The following is a 19,526-nucleotide window of genomic DNA, read 5'->3' as shown; positions in this document are numbered from 1 at the left end:
AAAACTTCACCAAAGTTTCTAATTATGTAAATTAGTCCTTTATCTATAAGATTTTATACTTTGAAGAATTATTTTTCCTGTCTTATTTAACTAGTTATATGGAGCTCTAAAATACTACTGCTTTCAGTTAGCCATTCAGGCTCCACCCCTACAGTTTCCTTTCTAAGTGTCTCTTATGACATTAATGCAGTGTTTTGTCCAGCTTCAGAGTAGACAGATCCATGAAACACTATACTACAAGGTTCTCTTTGAGCAAAGCCAAGAACTCCTTTTTTGTATATTGAGAGACAACTACTACTTGAAACTGCACAAGGGAAAAGTGCAGAGAGCCAAAGCTGTAGACTGTAAACACTGTTGTGGGTCACAAAAAAAATGCATTTACAGTTTTCATCTAGTGCAGTGAAGAAGAGATATTTATTTATCATACATAGATTTCATGAAGGTTTACAGCCCCCTATTTTATAAGTTAGACTTACAGTGAATTTATTTATTACTCTGGTTAACCAGAAAAGTCTGACTGAGCACAAATCATATTTTCAAGGAAACCTGAAGAGAAAAGCTCTGCTAACATAGTAACATATGATGTACAAAATATTCATTATGAATAAAGGTGAACAGTCAATAAGTTTTGAGTAGTATACATAACAACTGTTAATACCAATTGTGGTTGCTTGTCTTTAAAAATCAAATGCAACATTTTTTTACCATTTCTTTTTATTATAAGTATGCCCTCATCTTATCAAGTGGGCTTTCTTATTCTAAAATGCATAGTTTCTACTTTAGTTTTATCAGTGGCCATATATTTATTAATTACAAAATTGTACTTTTGTTTTCTGTATGCTGAGCAACTGTACAATTACTTCCTGATTCCATTTCATTTAGCTCCACCTTCTGGTGTTGTATCAGAAGGGAGTCTGCAAGAGATTTTATTACAAAGTAATCAAAATTCAGTACAATCAGTAACTCAGTCAGACAATAAACCATTAAATAACGCAGCTCTATTCGAGTGAAAGGTAAAAAGGTAAAATGGAGCAGGATAACAATCTTAGTAAAGTTTATAGGGCTTGGCAAACAGTATGATAAACCAGATGTAAAAGTAATAAATTGTTATTTTTGAAAGGATTGATTACATACCTCTCAACCTGGAATCATAAAAAATCTTGACAAAGGGCCATTAAAAATAGGAATAAATGGCCAAAAGTCTGTATACTGATTAACATAAATTTAGCATACATAATGATGTAACTCCACCCACTCTAGCAGAATTGTGGGATACCAACTTTTAAACACAAACTAAAGAACAGACAAAATGTTAAACATAAAATAAACAGAACAACAATAGTGTTTTATTTATATTACTATTTGAACTTGTATCAAACTGAACTTGTGCAAAACTAAAATATAATTTTCTTTTATAAAAAAAATAACTGCTTCGACACTAATATTAAATAACACAATAGTGGAATAGTGGGTATTAGGATGTACTCCAATGGTTATACTTCTGTAGTGCGATCTGCAAGTTAACATATATATATATATATATATATATATATATATATATGTGTGTGTGTGTGTGTGTGTGTGTGTTTGTGTGTACCATGTAAAATTTACAATTCATACCGTCACACTCATGCCACTAAAATTAAAAACAAAATGCCTTTAAAAAGTGCTGTTCACATAATCACTGTCTCCATACATCCTTTTTGTAAGCACAATGCAAATAAATAAATAAATAAAACAAATCAAAAAAGAATGCTGTGCTAATGCAAGCCAAAAAGGTACCGCTTAAACTATCACATTCAATTACCACACCAGGCTAACACTATGAAACTTTCATTGTCCATTCTTCAAAGGAAGTGATTACATGCTTTTCTCATTTCACAGTCTGCCGCAAAAAATAGTTGATCCTAAGTACTTTTGAAAATCTATTATCTCTCTCTGGATTAAAACACAAATCATTCTAAATATAACCACAGAAAAAGTTACATCTTTACCTGAAAACTGCACCTTTTAAATGCTAAAATCAGTCACATTTCAGCTTAATTTAAATAGACCATACAATTGCTATAGTATTATAAAGCTCACTATTTACACCTAATATTCAGAATAACTAACAATTACAGACTGTGGAAAGAGTAGGTCACTATTCTATAAATAAGTTAAGTGACAATTATAAAAGGGAGTTTATATGCCATGACAAATGGTTAAAAATAATGACCCTCTGCATACATTTGTGCCAGCAGCTGCTGATTGCATTCCTGAGTTGACAAGTTACATAATTAAGAAGAGAATCTACAACTCAGTCACCCAATATCAACAGATACTAGTGTCATTTCTACATTTGTGATCAGAGAGATGAAAGAAAATTGGGGAGACACAGGGAGCCTACAAAATGCTGCACAGTCCAAGAGGCAGGACATTTAGAATGTCCATTCTAGAAGAGCCATGAGCTTTGTTTTACACATCTTGGCAACGCCCTGAATGTGACATCATTTAAGCTGCCTGTCTTTTTGACATTACCACTTAGTAAACCATGAGGTCTGCTATTGCAACTAGAGAAACTTTCAACTCAATCAATTGGAAAGGCAGCTGTTATGACCCATTTAAAGAGCCCCTTAAGCATGTCACCAGAGAATGGAGATGTGTAAAGCCAGCGTACTGAGTCACCTGCAGGACAACTGCCTGTTACATAGCTAATGCATAAAACTAACAGAATGGTAGTGGAGATTAGATTGCTGTTTTAAGACTAAGTAGCTGCATCAGTGGCAGCACAACTTTCTACAGGTCAGATTTTAGGTTAATGAAAAAAAATCTTTTATAGCAAATGTCCAATGTGGTATTGAAGAACAGCTGACCTTACTTGCTCATTCACTTTGTGGCACTCATAGATATTACTGAGCATCACAACTGCAAGTCTTAACCTTAACACCCTAACTAAAAAAATCATCATACTAATTTCCATTATAAGACTAAAAAGCCAAATACACAAACAGACAACGCTGTACATCTTTGGCTACCTAATGGAAGAACTAATTTTGACAACAATTACAAAACCTTTAATCATTAAACAAAATATCTAATAGTGGAATACAACAGTGTACACAGCCATGTAATATGCCAGTCAAACAGATACTAGAAACAGTAAAAAGATATTGGATTGTTAAGGCTTCAAATGTTACTTTCTAAGTTGCATCTGCCCATAATATCTAAACTACAATTGAAATAATTTTATTTCTACTAGAAAAGGTCTTGGTTTCAAAACCTAAACTAATTGCGTTATATTCTTATATTCAAAGTCCAAGATTCTAAACACCTTAAAATATAACCCTAGTCTGGATAACTTCACTGCCAAAAATGTGCAACACACAAATCAGTATATCTCCATAATGATCATTCTACCTCTAGAAGATCACGTCAAGCAACTTTTGTCAGTTTAGGACCAGTTTATTAACAGTACCATTCACACAAAATTATGCACTGTCTCCTTGGAGAATCAGACCTTTCAATTAGGATGATCATATTGCCTGTGTCCAAAGCTACCACTATATTCACTTGCAAGTGATCAAAAAGTCTTGTTCTACTTAAGAACTTAAGAACACATTAAAGTGCAGTGACATCAGTTTGACAAGTGGTTCAGATCTTCTTCTGAGTTTAGGGTAACACCGTATTCTTAAGACATGTTAAGCACTAATGAATATAAAAGGTTACACTTTAATGCAAAAACATTATGATCAATGCAGATCAGAAGTCACTGCACTAAAACTGAATGCCACCGACACAGACATACTGAGGGAACGATTATTTTGCACCATTCAGCATCAATGGCCTTTGTACTCATTATATTTTTGGCAGTTAATAACTAACTGCAACACAACTAACCCCCCCATAGCAAACCTAGAACATGGCTACTTTCCATTATACAACATTATACTGTACTGTTCTATGCCAGAAATCACAGCAGCTACATTTCAGGTAAAAATAAAATAAGCAACTGGTCAGGTGAAAATTAAAAAGCCTAGACATATCATTTCTACCTACTGTTCCTCCATTGTTTATGATTACTTTTTCTGACAAAAATATTAAACTGTGCCACCCGCTTCTTCTTCTTATCCTGCATCATTTTACTGTTATCGACTCAATTCAGAGATTGAAAACCATGTGTCAGAAATGGAAAAGGAAAAAATAATCAGAATCCACTCAACGTATGTAGCCTGAGCCCTCAGCCGAATTCCGACAGGCTGGCAGTCTGCCTCACAATGCTGACATCATCGTGCATGCCCGTGGACACGATGACTTCAGCAAAGACTTCAACTTAAAAAAAAAATTTGAAAAAAAAAATCGAGAAATATGGGAATTAAAGGGGCCACTTGGGAATTCGTAGCACCCCATTATTTTGCCCTCAGATCTGGTAAATACTGAGGAATTTGGCATGGTTGAGTGGTATGATTGATTGATCACTTTTAGAGTAAAAACTACAGATGTGTGAATCACTTCAATGACAGCCCTACTGTTCAGTGAGTTTGTATGTTATACCACAAGGAATTAGTGTGGGAAAGAAAACATTTGGAATAATTAGCACATCTATGAAGATGAAGATGCGGAAAAGTGATCATTCCATAGTGGACAACTGTTTACTCCAGTGTGACATATATGTTGTTACACTGTATGCAAAGCAAACTAATCTTTACCAGGATGAATTTACTTATAGTATGTGGAGTGCTAGGATTATGTTCTGAAATCAGGAAAAAGATAAAATTGTTAAGTGCTTCCCTAGCTCTTAACAGCACTTAGGTGTCATTAAAACGATTTTGTAGGGCATGGAGTGCACTGATTATTTATTTATTTAATTTATTTTCTTTTACATTTGTTTACCAGGAAAGTCCAATTGGACATAGGTCCTTTTTTAGCGGAGGCCCGGGGAGAATAGCTCCAATTAATACATAATTACATAAAATCATATGACAAAAATAATTATGCTACAATATTCAGAAAAAGACAAACCAAATAAGTGTCAGAGTAGCACACGACCCGACCTTGACAAATGTTAAGCGCTCCCTGCTTATGTTGTTAAGGTTGGGTCTAGATCTAGGTAATAAAATCTGCCTATATTGACTTGTAAATGACAATGGCATAATATACAGGATGTATTAACATCCATTCCCCGAAGGATTCAAACTCTGAAACTCTCAAATGGATGTCATTATTTAGTGACGTCGCTCCTCAGTTGTTTGTCTGGAAAACCACAAATTGTATGAGGAACAGACCAAAAATATGAAGCAATAATATGGACATCCCACAAAAATCAAGACAGTTGAGAGGTATGAAAGGTGAGTGTAAATGTAACAGACTAAGTTACCCTACTTCTCTCACAGTGTTTGCTAAGTGTTTTATGGATTTGAAAACTGGAACAATGCTTAGTGCTTTTTTTCCCTGTAATTAGTAGTACCTGAAGCAGATAAAGTTGCATTCACTTACTACAAAGAATTATAATTGGTTCACTGATCCTATCCTTCAGTTATCTGGATCCTCTAGATGCCAAGATTCATCGTTCAAGCTTCATTCTCAAGGTGAATTTCTTGGCATCCAAGTCTCAAACACATAATAAGTGGGTTATGATCAGTGAACTGATCATAATGCTCTGTGCTAAGCACCCCTAAATTATGTTAAGTTTGGGTGTGGAACTAGGGAAGCACTTAACGAGTTTATTTTTTTCTGATTTTGGAACATAATCATGGTACTCCATGGACTACAAATAAATTCTTAGTAAATTTTATTGTACATGGCATACAGTGTAGTAACACAGATGTCACACTGTAGTAAACAGCTGTCTATCACCCTGTAGTAAACAGTTGTCTACTATGCAATGATTGCTTTACTCCTTCATCTTCACAGATGTGCAATTTGTTCCAAATGTTTTCTTTCAGCACTAATTCCATGTGCTAACATGTAAAAACTCATTGCAAAGTAGGGCTGTCATTGAGATGATAAACACATCTGTAGTTTTCTTCCAAATAATCCATTGCTAGATGATTATTTATTAGTTGTACATCTGTTTTATTATACTGTATGCCAAGCACTATAGACCTTACTAAGAATGTTATCCTGCTCCATTTTACTTTTGTACCTTTCACATGAATATAGGTGTGTTTATTTAATAATTTGTTGTCTGACTGGGTTACTGATTATGCTGCATTTTGGTTACTTTGTAATGACATCTGCTTCAAACTACAGAATACATGCAACTCAGTACAGACTGTTTCTCTCTCTAATTTATTTATTTGCAATTTGATTACCGGGGAAGTCCACTGGGCCGAATTGACCCATTTTCAGTGGAGGCCCGGGGAGAAAAGCTCCAAGATGCATTATACAATTTAGATACAAATGATAGTTAATATTAAAGATCTTATGTAGAATAGTTACTCATAAATACATTCAATGTCATGCATAGTTAACAAATTCATTAAGCTTGAAGGTATGGATCATACAGTTTCATTTGAGGAAAACAGATATGGGTTAGGTGTAGAAACAGTTTACATACAAACCTTTTAAGAAAATGTAAATACGCTTTACATACACACATCAACATTAGAATGCTATTTACAATATTTACAAGGTTGGGCTGTGTGAGGGTAGCTGTAGGTGGTGAGAGCTTAGAGAGAAGCCATTAAAATTGTTGAGAGCTTAGATAGGCTCATAGAAAGATAACTATGAGAGTTGTAGAGCTTGGGAACCAGAGCGAGAACCCCCTTGGATTAGGTTGAGTGAAGGCAGGTACATTTCCATTTAATGGACAGGTGTTTGAACAGTTGGGTTTTGAAGTTTTCTGAGTTTGGTATGGTTGTTAGTGTGGAGGGAAGGGAATTCCATTTTTTGCCTAGACAGAAAATAGGAGAAGTTGGCCAGCAGGACGTTTAGGTTTATGGATAGTAATTAAGTTCTGATTTTCAGATCTGAGAGCTCTGTTGGGTGTATAAGGGGGAAGGATGTTAGTTAGAGCGGGACATTTTGTTGGGTGAAATATGAGCTTATGTGCAGTAGTGAGTTGGAGATAGTCTAGGTAGTTTGGGAGTTCAAGCCAATTCAGGGATTGTAGGGTTAGGCAGTGATGGGTGGTATTTTTAGATTTAGAGGCAAATTTAGAGATTTTGTTGTAGCAGTTTTCTAGTTTAGAGGTGATAGAGGAGGACAGGTTGGTTAGGAGAGGGGCTCTGTATAATAAGGAAGGAAGAAGATAAGTTGAGGCCAGAGTTTGTCTGGTGGAGTTGGAGAGAAAGCGATTATTCCTATACAGCATACCTAGCTTTTGGTGGGTTTTCTTAATATTTTGTTGAATATGGATATCAAACTTGAGGTGTTCATCTACAATAATGCCAAGTAGTTTGGCAGAGGGGACTACTTCTATAGGTGAGTTGGTTTGACTATAGACTTTGAAGTTATTTTTATCATAGGAGAGGGTCTTTGTGGGAGGGAATAGTAGAATCTTTGATTTATTTGCATTGAGAGAGAGGTGGTTTTGGTGCATCCAGTTTTCAGTCATTGAGAAAGCAGTTTGGGTTTTAGTCAGCAATTCAGAGAGGTTTGAGGCAGAGCAGACTAAGGTTGAATCGTCTGCGTATTGAATGATTTTAGCATCAGGAATAGCAGTGTGAAAGTTATTGATGAAGATTTTAAAAAGCATTGGCCCAAGGATGGATCCCTACGGTACGCCAGTTGGGGTAGGTAGGAAGGAAGAGATGGAGTTCTTCCATTTGACTGCCTGTAATCTGTCTGATAGATAGCTGGAGAACCAGGATAAAGCATTATGTGAGAGATTAAGGTTTGAGAGAGGATAGAGAAGGTGCTTGTGGGAAACAGTATCAAAGGCTTTAGACAGATAGAGTAAAACAGTAAAAACTAAGTGGCCTAAATTTCGGGCTTGATTGACAGTTTCTAGGAAAGAGAGTAGAGTGGTTATTGTGATATGGCCTGGACGGAAGCCATGCTGGGTAGGAGTGAGAAGATTGTTTTGAGCCAGGAAAGGCATAAGTTGGAGGTGGATGCATTTTTCTAGGATTTTGGAGATTGATGAGAGCAAAGCAATGGGGTGAAAGTTTGAGATGCTGGTATTTTTGCCTCCTTTATGAAGAGGAAGAATATAAGCTGAGCGCCAGAGTTTGGGGACATATGATTCCTTTATGGATCGGTTGATAATGATGCTGATTGTGAGTGCAATGCCATATGCAGCACATTTTAGGAAGGAAGAGGGAATATTGTCGGGAGCGTTAGAGCAAGGTTTAAGTTTGGGCAAAAGTTTTTTTATAAAGTTAGTGGAGATGGGTTTGAGTTCAAACAGATAAGGTGAGTTAGAAGGGGGAGAGTGTAGAACAGTTGGGTTATTATTGGGAAATGTCTTGGTGAGTTTAGTTATAGTGTCTATGAAAAATGAGTTAAATTCAGAGCCTAGTTCGAGATCAGATTTACTTGGGTCAGGACAGGGATTATTCTTGGAGCCTGGATTGAGGAGTGAGTTTACTGTGTTCCAGAATTTTCTGGGGTTTTTATTTTTATTGGACTGAAGTTTGATATAGTAGGATTTTTTGTCTTTGGTGATTAGTCGTTTTGCACGGTTGTGGAGCTGTTTATATTGGAGCAAGGTATTGTCCAGTTTATTGTTTTGGTAAAGCTTCCATGGTTTGTCTCTGTGGTGCATAATCTGTTTTGTCTCTTTGGATAGCCAAGGAGCAGTTTTAGTTTTTATCCTTTTGTTTCTTAGTGGGGCTAGTGAGTTTAAAGTATCAAGGAAGACAGAGTTGAAGTATTCTATAGCCTTGTCAAGAGGAAGGATGTTTAGAATTTGCCAGTTCATTTGTTTGAAAGTATTTTAGAAAGTAGTTGGGTTGAAGCTACTGAGGTTACGAGTTTGAACGTACTGATGCTGATGTGGGGAGGAACTAGTTGAGCGATGCATGAGGGCTGGGAGGTGGTCGCTAAAGGTATCAGGAATTGTGCCAGAATTGGTTATTTTATTTGGATCTGAGTCTAGGATCCAATCTATAGTGGATCCGGGAGGGTTTATTTTGTTAGGTCGAGTGATGGAGAGTATTATTTGAGTGAAGTTATAGGGGTTAATGGATATGGGGTCTATATTATATCAGCGAACGCTTAAAAAAGCGAACACTGATTGATCTACCTTATGTAAGCGAAAGCTTACAATCTTGAACTGTCAGATCAGCGATTTTTTCCTAGGGAAAAAAATCGCTGATCCAAAACACATACACTCAACACAAGCACACCAAACAAACAGAAATCCGCACACATACACCTAAAATCTGACACCTAACCCTACACTAAACTATGCACACACCACTAACTATCCACTTACCTTAACCCAAACCCTAACCCTAAGGTCCGTCACTATCGCACACTCGCCTCACCCGCTCCCTAACCCTAACTCACCTAAATCCACCCTAACCCTCATGTCCACACAATCGCACACATACCTAACCTGAGCCCAAACCCTAACCTCACCTAAACCACCCTAACACTCACATCCACAGAATCACACACTTACCTGAATCCGACCAGCAACTTTCCACCACAGCACTGAAAATACCGAAGCAACAGAAACGGACAACCAAATTCTTTCCCTAGGAAAAAATTTGGGTTTCTGCTGCTTTGATATTTTTCACTTTCGCTAAAATAAGGTCGATCAATCAGCATTCGCTTGTTTAAGCGTTCGTTGATCTAATATAGACCCTGGATATGGAGGGAGAGGGGCAATTGATTTTATTCCAGTCAATATTCACATCACCAAGGATATAAGTTTCATAGTTAATTTCAGTAGAGGCCCATTGGAGAATATTTTCGAGTGTAGAGATATTGTTACCAGGTGAGATATATAGGGCAATGATGCAGATATTTTTATGTTTATTTAGTTTTAGAATTCAAGCAGTTAGTTCAGTGTTCTAGAATTGAGGAATTGGAATTTGTAGGGGAATTAAGGTAAGAAGGTTGGAGTAGACTAGGGCAGTGCCTCCACCTTTTTTATTTAGTCGGTCATTTCTGAGACAATGAAATCCTGGGGGCAGAATCTCAGAGTCGGAGATAAAGAGCTTGAGCCAGTTTTCGGAGATGGCTAAGATATCTGGTTGGTTATGGCTTAACCAAGCTTTGGTGTACTTTGTTGTTTAGACTTTGTGCATTAATTGTAAAAATCTTTAGGGTGTTGAGATAGGAGGAAGAGGGTAAGGGATGAATGTTGTTAATAAAGGATGTAGGACCAGGGTTATCATCAAACGGCAGGACTGAATGACATGGAATCAGGAAGTAAATGGACAGTTGCTCAACAAAAGTTAAACATAAACACCAGTTTATTAAACTTAAATATAAGTCAACTGAAATAACTAAAGTACAAGTACACATTTTAGAATAAGATAGACCAATTTATAAATAACAGAAAGATATTAGACCATCACCTTAAACTGCTACTTTTCTTTTTTTTAGCTGTTCCACTATATAAAGAATGTTCACTTTATGAATAAAAATGGTGAAGAAGTATTTTTTGATATGTATGGTAACCCACCAGCGCTATACAGCATTTTAAACTGGCAAGTGGCATCCGAAAGCTCTTTCAGATATTTGGATGTTGGTCTCTTTGACTCCAGTGCTCCAGATGATAAAAAACTGACAGTGGATGTGCCTGCTATTGTATGGAATGAAGGTCATGGAAAGGTTAGATTTTTTTTTTTATTTATTTTTGGTTCTCTGTAGCTGACCATTAACTGCTATCATTTTGGCTCCTCACTCACTGGGTTTTCTGGAACCAACTTAGCATCTCCTCATCTATACCTGATCCATATCCTGGGCCAGTAAGGAGATTGGTTTTCCTCATGTAGTTTTATACAGTTGCTGATGAATAAGTCTACCTACTTTCTCACCCCAGTGCATGTGCTTTATACAACCACAAGGGTAGGGTTTGTAATTAGCATAAGCACTGAACCATCTTACAAAAGGCTGACATCACAAGGATGAACCACTCACCTTCACTACCACTTTTACAGCTGATTCCCTGGTCTCAACCAAGGAAACACGCCATGCAAGTGTGCCTTGTCCCTGCTGCCCTTTCTTCTTCCACTTAGAATGTGCACACCCATCCATCCCTTCTAGTGCCTCAGACCTGTCATCTGGGCTGTAGAGGCTTTATCACTCTATGTCATGACCTGAATCATGAAAACGTTAGATTTGAAAGATAATCCTAGGAATTCATTAAAGGTCCTAATGCAAGCTGTAAGACTCACTCTAGAAAGGCCCTTCCAGCATGACGTGCTCAAATGCAATTAAGGAACATGTTAGCTATGTTGAGGTCAGACCTCATTATCTATTAATTTATGTTTCCTGAATTGTAGGTACTGTTGCGTGCCTTGTGTATCAAATGAGGCACTGAAGCACTGTGATGGTTTCAAGTTGTTTATTGTACATAAACACATTAGGAGTTGTAACTGTACTTAAGATAACTGACTCACTTATTACTTCAAACATACTCGCATGTGCATCTCCAGACATGCATGCATTCACTCTGACTGACTATACAAATGGTACTGATCTAGCACGTGCTCACTAACTTATATGCACATGCTGTCTAGCTACAGTGGCTGACTAGGTACAATACACACAATGACCTACATCCTCCCTCTTTGATTTGTTTGACATGCAATATTTTTAACAAGCTAGATATCATATCAGCATATAATAACAAGTAAATTCAAGTCCAAGTCACTGTGTATCTTTTCTTGGGTTTGGAAATTCTACCCGACCGGGTCACATAAGAACTTTGACTTGGTTTAGCAACAGGGACAGTCTCTTGGGATTCTTTTACAATTGGAACTTTGGGGATTACATCAGGATTATTTGAAGAAAGTACACTGTTCTCTGGGATTCGAACAAGTGTATAATCACTCTGAGAAACAGAGTCTCTGGCACAGGCAATCTGCTGCATCACTGGATCAGAGACTGGCAATATATGTCTTTGATTTCTTCTGAAATCCATTCCATCAGATTGTATGATGTAAGATCTCAGTTCTTCACAAAGGTTTTTGATGATGCCCACTTGGTAATATCCTTTAGATGTTTGCATTCTCACAACTTCTCCTTGTCTTAATGGTCTAAGAGGTTTGTTGGACTTATCATAGTACAACTTTTGTGACTGATGTTTTCTCATGAGTTGAGCCTTGACCACTCCATTCTTTGCATTTGGTACTAACAATTGTTTATTGAATTGTAAAGTTATTCTTGTCTTTCTGGACATTAATCTCTGAGCAGGTGAACCAAGCATGTTATCATGAGGAAAGTTTCCGAGACTCAGTAAGTTAAGAAAAAACATCGGTACCATCTGTCTTGGATTTTTCTAACAACTGTTTTGCACTTTGAACTGCATGTTCAGCTGATCTATTGGACTGTAGATACTGAGGACTACTAGTAACATGGACAAGGTCCCAAGACTCAGCAAAATTCTGGAACTGCTGACTTGTAAACTGTGCACCATTGTCAGAAATGACTTTGTGCGGACTACCATGGACAGAAAAATGTCTCTTCAATATTGTAATGACAGTGCTGGATATTAAGTTAGGAAAAAGGTCAATTTCAAACCAATTTGAATGAGTCTACTAACACTAAGTAATACCGACCATTCCATTAGAAAATATCATCAGCAGCTATTGATCATGGTAATTCAGGAATCTGGTTTAGCTGAAGTGGTTCTTTTTGTTGGTGCGATTTAGTACTATTGCAAATTGAACATGCTAGAGTTTCTTTCTCTATATCTTTTGACATAGAAGGCCAAATACTATGCGTCTTGCCCTTCTTTTGGTTGAATCAGTAACCCGGTGACCACGGTGCAAAATTTTGATATATTTCTGTTGTAATGCTGTAGGAATTACTACTTTAGGACCTTTCATGATAATGCCATGTTTCATCATGAGATCATCTCAGTAAGGAAAATACTTCTGTATGTCAAGTGGTACCCTAGTTTGTTGTGCTGGCCATCCTTGACTGATAAAATATTGTAGCTCTGGAGAATTGGGTCTGAGGCTGTGTGATTTCTGAGTTCATCAAGATGTGTTGAGGAAAAATTTCTGACTTCCATGCAGGGGAGACTGCAGGATTTTTTGCAGTGGGTGCAAACCCACAGCCCCTCACTCAGCCCCCCCCCCCATGCAGTCATTCCAGTGTCCCATTACTTGGCTATTTCTCCCCAGTTGCCATAAACACTGTTCAAAACTCAGTGTGCATACTGTTTTATGCTTTACTTCTACAATGATTACAGATATTTGGATATAATTTACAACTTTTATTTAAAATTTTATAGCATGAACACTAATAGACATTTGCTAAACAAAGCAATACAGCTTTACAATGAAAGCAGACTTAGCATTAAAACTTCTATGTCTTCGAAACTCACATTCACTAAAACAGCATTGAAACCCACATTCAAAGAAAATGCATCTGGTCAGTGGCAGGTTAAGTTTACCTTTGGGCTGTTTTCAAATCATAGGCCCTTTGCACACATTTTTAGGACCATGCAAAAGTTCTTTGATTCACCTTCCTGATTGTATTAAATTATAATATATAATGATTAAATTATATCCCTTGTATAATACAGCACCACTTGTTAGAACATGTTTTAAATTTATAGTTTTAAACATTTTTCCAGTAAGCAATAAAAGAAAACACATGAACTAATGACAAACCTGCCCAGTTCAGAAAATTTCAACCATAAAAGGCCACTCAAACTTCTGTCATTACAATCCACCAATTGCACCAATATGCACAATCTCTGCAGAAGTCATCTGAATAATTATACAGTAAAGATATCTGAAACTAATTATAAGGCTGCTGCTAGAAAACAACTTTATATTTCAGTGTTTCATCTACAAATTCAGTTCCTGCTGCCCTTGAAGAATAAATTGCCCATGTTACGTTAAAAAAATGGTAAGCTGGTATATTGTAATAGGGAATGGATGGCAAACTGAAAAACAGATTCAGAGTTACTATGCATCTCATCCAAAGGAGGACATACTCAGGACTGCAGCACTCCACCCCCTTAAAATACAAATCTGCATGCTGTGGGAGTACAACCTACAACTTTCTGCATCAAGACACAAATATACTACCTGTTGTGCTAACACTGATTTAAAATGCTATACCACAATAGTGATACCATTTGTTAAACAAAACAGTTACACATTTTAAGCAGACAGCATGAGCAACAGTAAACGTCTGTTACATTGAAGCTCATAATTCCTTGAAAACGCATTTGAAAATAAATCTACCTGCTAGGGCATTTCACTTTCTCACAGACACACACATACACACACACACACACACACACACACACACACACACACACACACACACACACACACACACACACACACACACCTCAACTTTTTAGTGCAAGAAATCTGGGCAAACCATAAAATTAATAGGGACAGATTATAAATATTGCTCTCATGAGCTTAGAAAATTGCTAAAATAACAGGATTTGTGTTAGTGTGCATTTTTCTAAAGGACATGAAGTCTAAAACTCAAATGCCTGTCATAATGTAGCAACTTAAATTCTTTTTAGGAGGAACAGACAAAAATATGGAGCAAAAATCTGGACAGTCTGCAAATACCTGGACAGCTGAGGGATATGCTATACACACACACACACACACACACACACACACACACACACACACACACACACACACACACACACTGTACCTCTTAATCTCTTAGCACAAGAAATCTGGACAAAGCCTGTCAAAATGTGGGGGGGGGGAGGGGCAAAAGCCCAAAACTAGGAGTATATTTTAAATATTGCTCTTACAAATTTAGGAAGTTGCTAGAATAGCATGATTTGTGTTAGAATGCATTTTCTGAAGGATATGAAATCTGAAATTCAAATGCAAGTCATTATTTAGTAACTTTAATTCTTAGCTCATCCCAGTGATTTGCCAGAAAAAAAACACAACACAATTTTTGTGAGGAAAAGACCAAAAATATAAGGTGAAAATCTATACAGTTGAGAGGTATGACAAATACATTCATCCCCCTACCTCCTTATAAAGTTGATAGAACAACTTTTACATTAGTATGCATTTTCTGAAGGATAAGAAGTTTAAATCTCAAATGTCTGCCATTATTTTCTGACTTCAGTCCTCAATGATTTGCTAGAAAAACAGAATTTTATGAGAAACAAACTAAATATGTGAGGCAAAAATCTGGACAATCAATACATGTAACGATACGTACAGCTGGGTATATATAAAATAAAGCAGCAAATGACTGCTATTTTCTAAACTGTTGCAATGAGCTTTAGAAAGAGGAAGTTTGCATAAAGTTAAGTTTATCCCACTATTTTAACCCTTAGAGATAGGTTAATATATGCGCATGCAGACACACACACACACACACACACACACACACACACACACACACACACACACACACACACACACACACACACCTCTTAAACACCTAAACACACACAAGCACACACCTACCTCCTTGTCCATTTGTCTACAGTCCAAATATCTTCAGGAATTCAAATCCATGGGCTCGTGGAAGATGAAGACGTAAACAATCGGTTGCACAGACACCCATCCCGTCTGTGCGACTGAACGCAAAGAGCATTCTTAAAGAAGAATTCCCTTAAAAAACATATTTTTTTTAAATTAAAAGAAAATTAATCTGCTGGCCAGCCAGTGGGCCTGTTGCTGGAACCGACTTTGATCCAGGGGAGTGCAAGTGCACCTCCTTGCACCTGCCTGCTGGTGTTCTTGCTCCATGACTTCAAAGTCTGCTTTCTCATTCTCATGCTGCTCTGTTGTTCGTCTGGGTGCTCTCAACAAAACATCAGCAAGATAGAAATATTTGCCTTTTTATAGACTATATTGAAATTGTACTTTTGCAATTTTAACATCATGCATTGCAGGCATGCTGGGGCTGGCTTTTTCAGATTTGGCACTGGAGGCTGGTGGTCAGTTTATATTTAGATATGTTTTCCATAAATATAATCATTGAACTTTGAACATGCAAATACTACTGCCAAAAGTTCTTTTTCAATTTCTGCATGCTGCATTTCAGTTTGGGTTAAAGTTCTGGATGCATAGGCTACTGGTATGCCTTCTTGAAGACATGCTGCACCAAGACCATACTTTATAGCATCACACAAAAATGTTACAGGTTTTTGAACATCATAATATCGCAATGTGGATGGAATGGCAATTTTCTGTTTCAGAATATCAAATGATCTTTGGTGTTGTTCCAACCAGGACCAGTTTACATTTTTGTGTGTCAGCTCATGTAAGGGTGCAGAAAACTCACTCAAATCTGGGATGAACTTTCCTAAATAGTTGACCATACCAAAAAAAACTTTGTAAAGATGTGACATTTTCTGGAACTGGCATCTCAAAAATTGCTGCTTGCTTAGAAGGATCTGGTTATAAGCCAGAACTTGTAAACAACTGTCCCACATAAGTAACTTCCCTCAGTTTGAATTTGTATGTCTGAGAATTCAGTTTAAGATTTACTTCATGAACAGAATCTAGAACTTTCCTCAGATTTCTGTCATGTTTGTCTCCGCCATTGCCCCCTACAATAATGTTGTCTACTGTAATAGCACATGGATAACCAGAAAAAAATTGCTCTTATGCATGTTGAAATAATTCACTGGCAAAATTTATCCCAAATGGCATTCTCAAGAATCTGTATCTTCCAAATGGTGTACTGAAAGTGGTTAACAATGAAGATTTGTGATCCAGCAAAATTTGCCAAAATGAACTTTTTGCATCTAAGACTGAAAGAACAGTGGCATTTGGCATGAGAGCAGCTACTTCTTCTACTGTGCACATCAGATGATGAAGATGCTTAAGGGCTTTGTTTAAGTCTCTCAGATCAACACATATTCGAATATCACCTGAGCTTTTCTTATGAACTACGACCATGGAGGATACCAATTCAGTGGGTTGTTGCACTGGAATAATGGCACCTAAATTCATCATTTTGTCAAGTTCTGCTTTTACTTTGCTTTGCATTGCTACCAGAATCTTCCTTTCTGGTCTAACAAGTGGGCTTACTTCATGGTTTAACTTTATGGAATATGTGACTGGGAGTTTATCAAGCTCATCATTGAAAATATCAGCATATTCACTAAAAATATTCTGTGTAAAACTGTCATGATTGTTTAGACTTATATAGTGGAACTCTTTATTAAATGAAATCAGTCCCATTCTCAAACTGTCTTTGAGGCCTAACAGTGACTGCACGCATCTTTCTACCTTATAAAGAGAGCCCAACAATGTTTCTACTTCCTCAGGAGACTACATAGAGCTAAACTCCTCCCACAAGTCCTACTCACCTTCTACAGAGCCACAGTTGAGAGTGTACTGAAAAGCAACATCATTGTCTGGTACAGAAATTGCTTTCAAGCTGATTGTAAGGCACTGGATAAGATTGTTAAACAGGCCACAAAAATCATTGGCTCCAGCCTTCAAACCCTACGGGACATATATTCAAACAGATGCTATGGCAGAGTCCAAAAACTATTGAGGGATATACACCATCCAGCTCATGGACTGTTCAAACTCCTGCCAACAAGGAAGCACTACAGAAGCATTAGATACAGAACATCCAGATTCCATAATAGATTCTTCCCACACCCTATTAGACTGCTGAATCACAAACCCATAGCCTAACATGCTACATGGGTAAACAATTTGTGTACAATATGTCATTGTTGATTACATAAACTCTCTGAACAGCTCACTTTATATGTTTCTCTCTGCACTAGGAAAACTAAACTGTAAGTTTATGGTATATATTGGTGGTAGGTAAGTTTACATGTGTGCCTCTCTTATTTATTATAGCACTGTTTTTTGCATATTCTTATATTTTACTGAGTCTATTCCTGCTGTTATATTTGTTGTGTTTCTGATATAAATAGAGCTTTCAAATTTGTTTTATTTTATTTACTTTTTGTATCTTTTTTTTTACTTTTATTTAATTTAATTTATTTTTTTATTAATTTACTCTATTTTCTGTCTGTAAATTGTCATGCTTATGGTACGAGCCTGAGTATCGAAATTTTGTGCAGTGGTACACACTTTTTCCTCTTTGTTGATCTGTTTGACAATAAACTTTACTTTGAATTTGGCTTTCACTTTTGACTACATAAAACTGCAAGTCATAACTGTTCCCAGCAAAATGGCATGGAAGAATTACTGTGTCATCAGTTTGAATCTCTTCACCACCATAAGCAACTAGACACTTTACTAAATGAAGTTCCTCACCAGCTCTTACTTTAGTAAACATTTGTGCTGATATAACACTGCACTTGGATCCAGTGTTTACTTTAAGCTCTACATGTTTCCCATTAATCCGAACAGTACACAATATTTCATTCCTCGCTGCCAACCAATAATTTACTGTGTTAATTGTTTCATCAATCACAAAGACACCATCAACATAGAACGTTTGCTTGCAGCTCTCTATTTGATCTGCTTGCTTCTTTGGATGCTCTCTTTTAATAAAAGTAAGCGCCACTTTAGGCTTGCAAAGCCTTTTGAAATTAATCCACTTTTTACAATTGTGACATTGATGACCAAAAGCTAAGCACTTTTCTCATTTAGGTTCTTGACTGCCTCCGCAGTTACAATTAACAATAAGGTTGTTTGTTGCATCCCCATTTAGTTTATAGTTAGGGTTAGAAGCCCCATTTCATTTATATTTCTTTTTTATCTTAGCTTTATGTTGTACACGGTTATCTTTCACACTGGCAGATACTGCAATCATAGTTTTCTCATTTGTAAGCATATTTGTGTGCTTTTCTGTAATCTCTTGTATTTGACAAATCTCTAATCTCTATGACTTTGCTCAACATTAAATCACCCTCTCAAAGCAAAATCTTACTCACTGCAGCATTATTAACACCACACACAAGCCCGTCTATCAACTCATCTCTCAGACCACCAAATCTGACCATTTTTGCTTTATTTCTCAAGTATGTAATATATGCTGCTATAGTTTCACCAGGCTTTTGATTTCTTGTGTAAAACATGTGCTTTTCCATTGTAACATTCATTTGAGGATTATACATTTTTTCTAAATTTGTATTTTAAGCACTGAGAATCTTCTTGTGTTTCAGCTTGTATCACAATATGGTGGTTCTCCCCCTCCCCTGCATACACAGCATGTGCATACACAAATGAATGTTCCCTCTCAATGCCTTCCAAGCCAGCTAAATTAAGAAGTATGAATGCCTTTGTATGTGTGTCTTTATCAGAAAATGCAGCCTGTATGAAAATATATTCTGGCTCAATTCTCAGCAATATTATTATTATCAAACACCAGTGTTGCAGGTCTGCAAAAATCTGCCATAACAACAAAAATCATTTAAATATAAGCATAGAACAGGTACTTGTAATTATGCCCAGTGCATGACAATCTCTCTGAAAAGGCTTCACTTTAATACTGCAAACACTGTGAACACTCAGGACCCTTTGGAC

General features: G+C 36.8%; 1 protein-coding gene across 1 annotated transcript in view; it reads left to right on the top strand.

The window, feature by feature from the left end:
- Positions 1–19,526, top strand: part of LOC122803815 (extracellular calcium-sensing receptor-like) — a 233,528-nt gene that overhangs the window by 67,067 nt on the left and 146,935 nt on the right. The window contains exons 4-5 of the mRNA XM_044073501.1: positions 997–1,021; positions 10,483–10,710. Of these exons, the coding sequence (XP_043929436.1) occupies positions 997–1,021; positions 10,483–10,710 (253 nt within the window). The remainder of the gene's footprint in view (positions 1–996; positions 1,022–10,482; positions 10,711–19,526) is intronic.

This window comes from Protopterus annectens, chromosome 6.part0, assembly GCF_019279795.1.
Source record: "Protopterus annectens isolate FY-2018-M chromosome 6.part0, PAN1.0, whole genome shotgun sequence".
Lineage (NCBI taxonomy): Eukaryota > Metazoa > Chordata > Ceratodontiformes > Protopteridae > Protopterus > Protopterus annectens.
The sequence above is the reverse complement of the archived record's forward strand: the minus strand, read 5'-3'. Positions and strand labels throughout refer to the sequence as shown.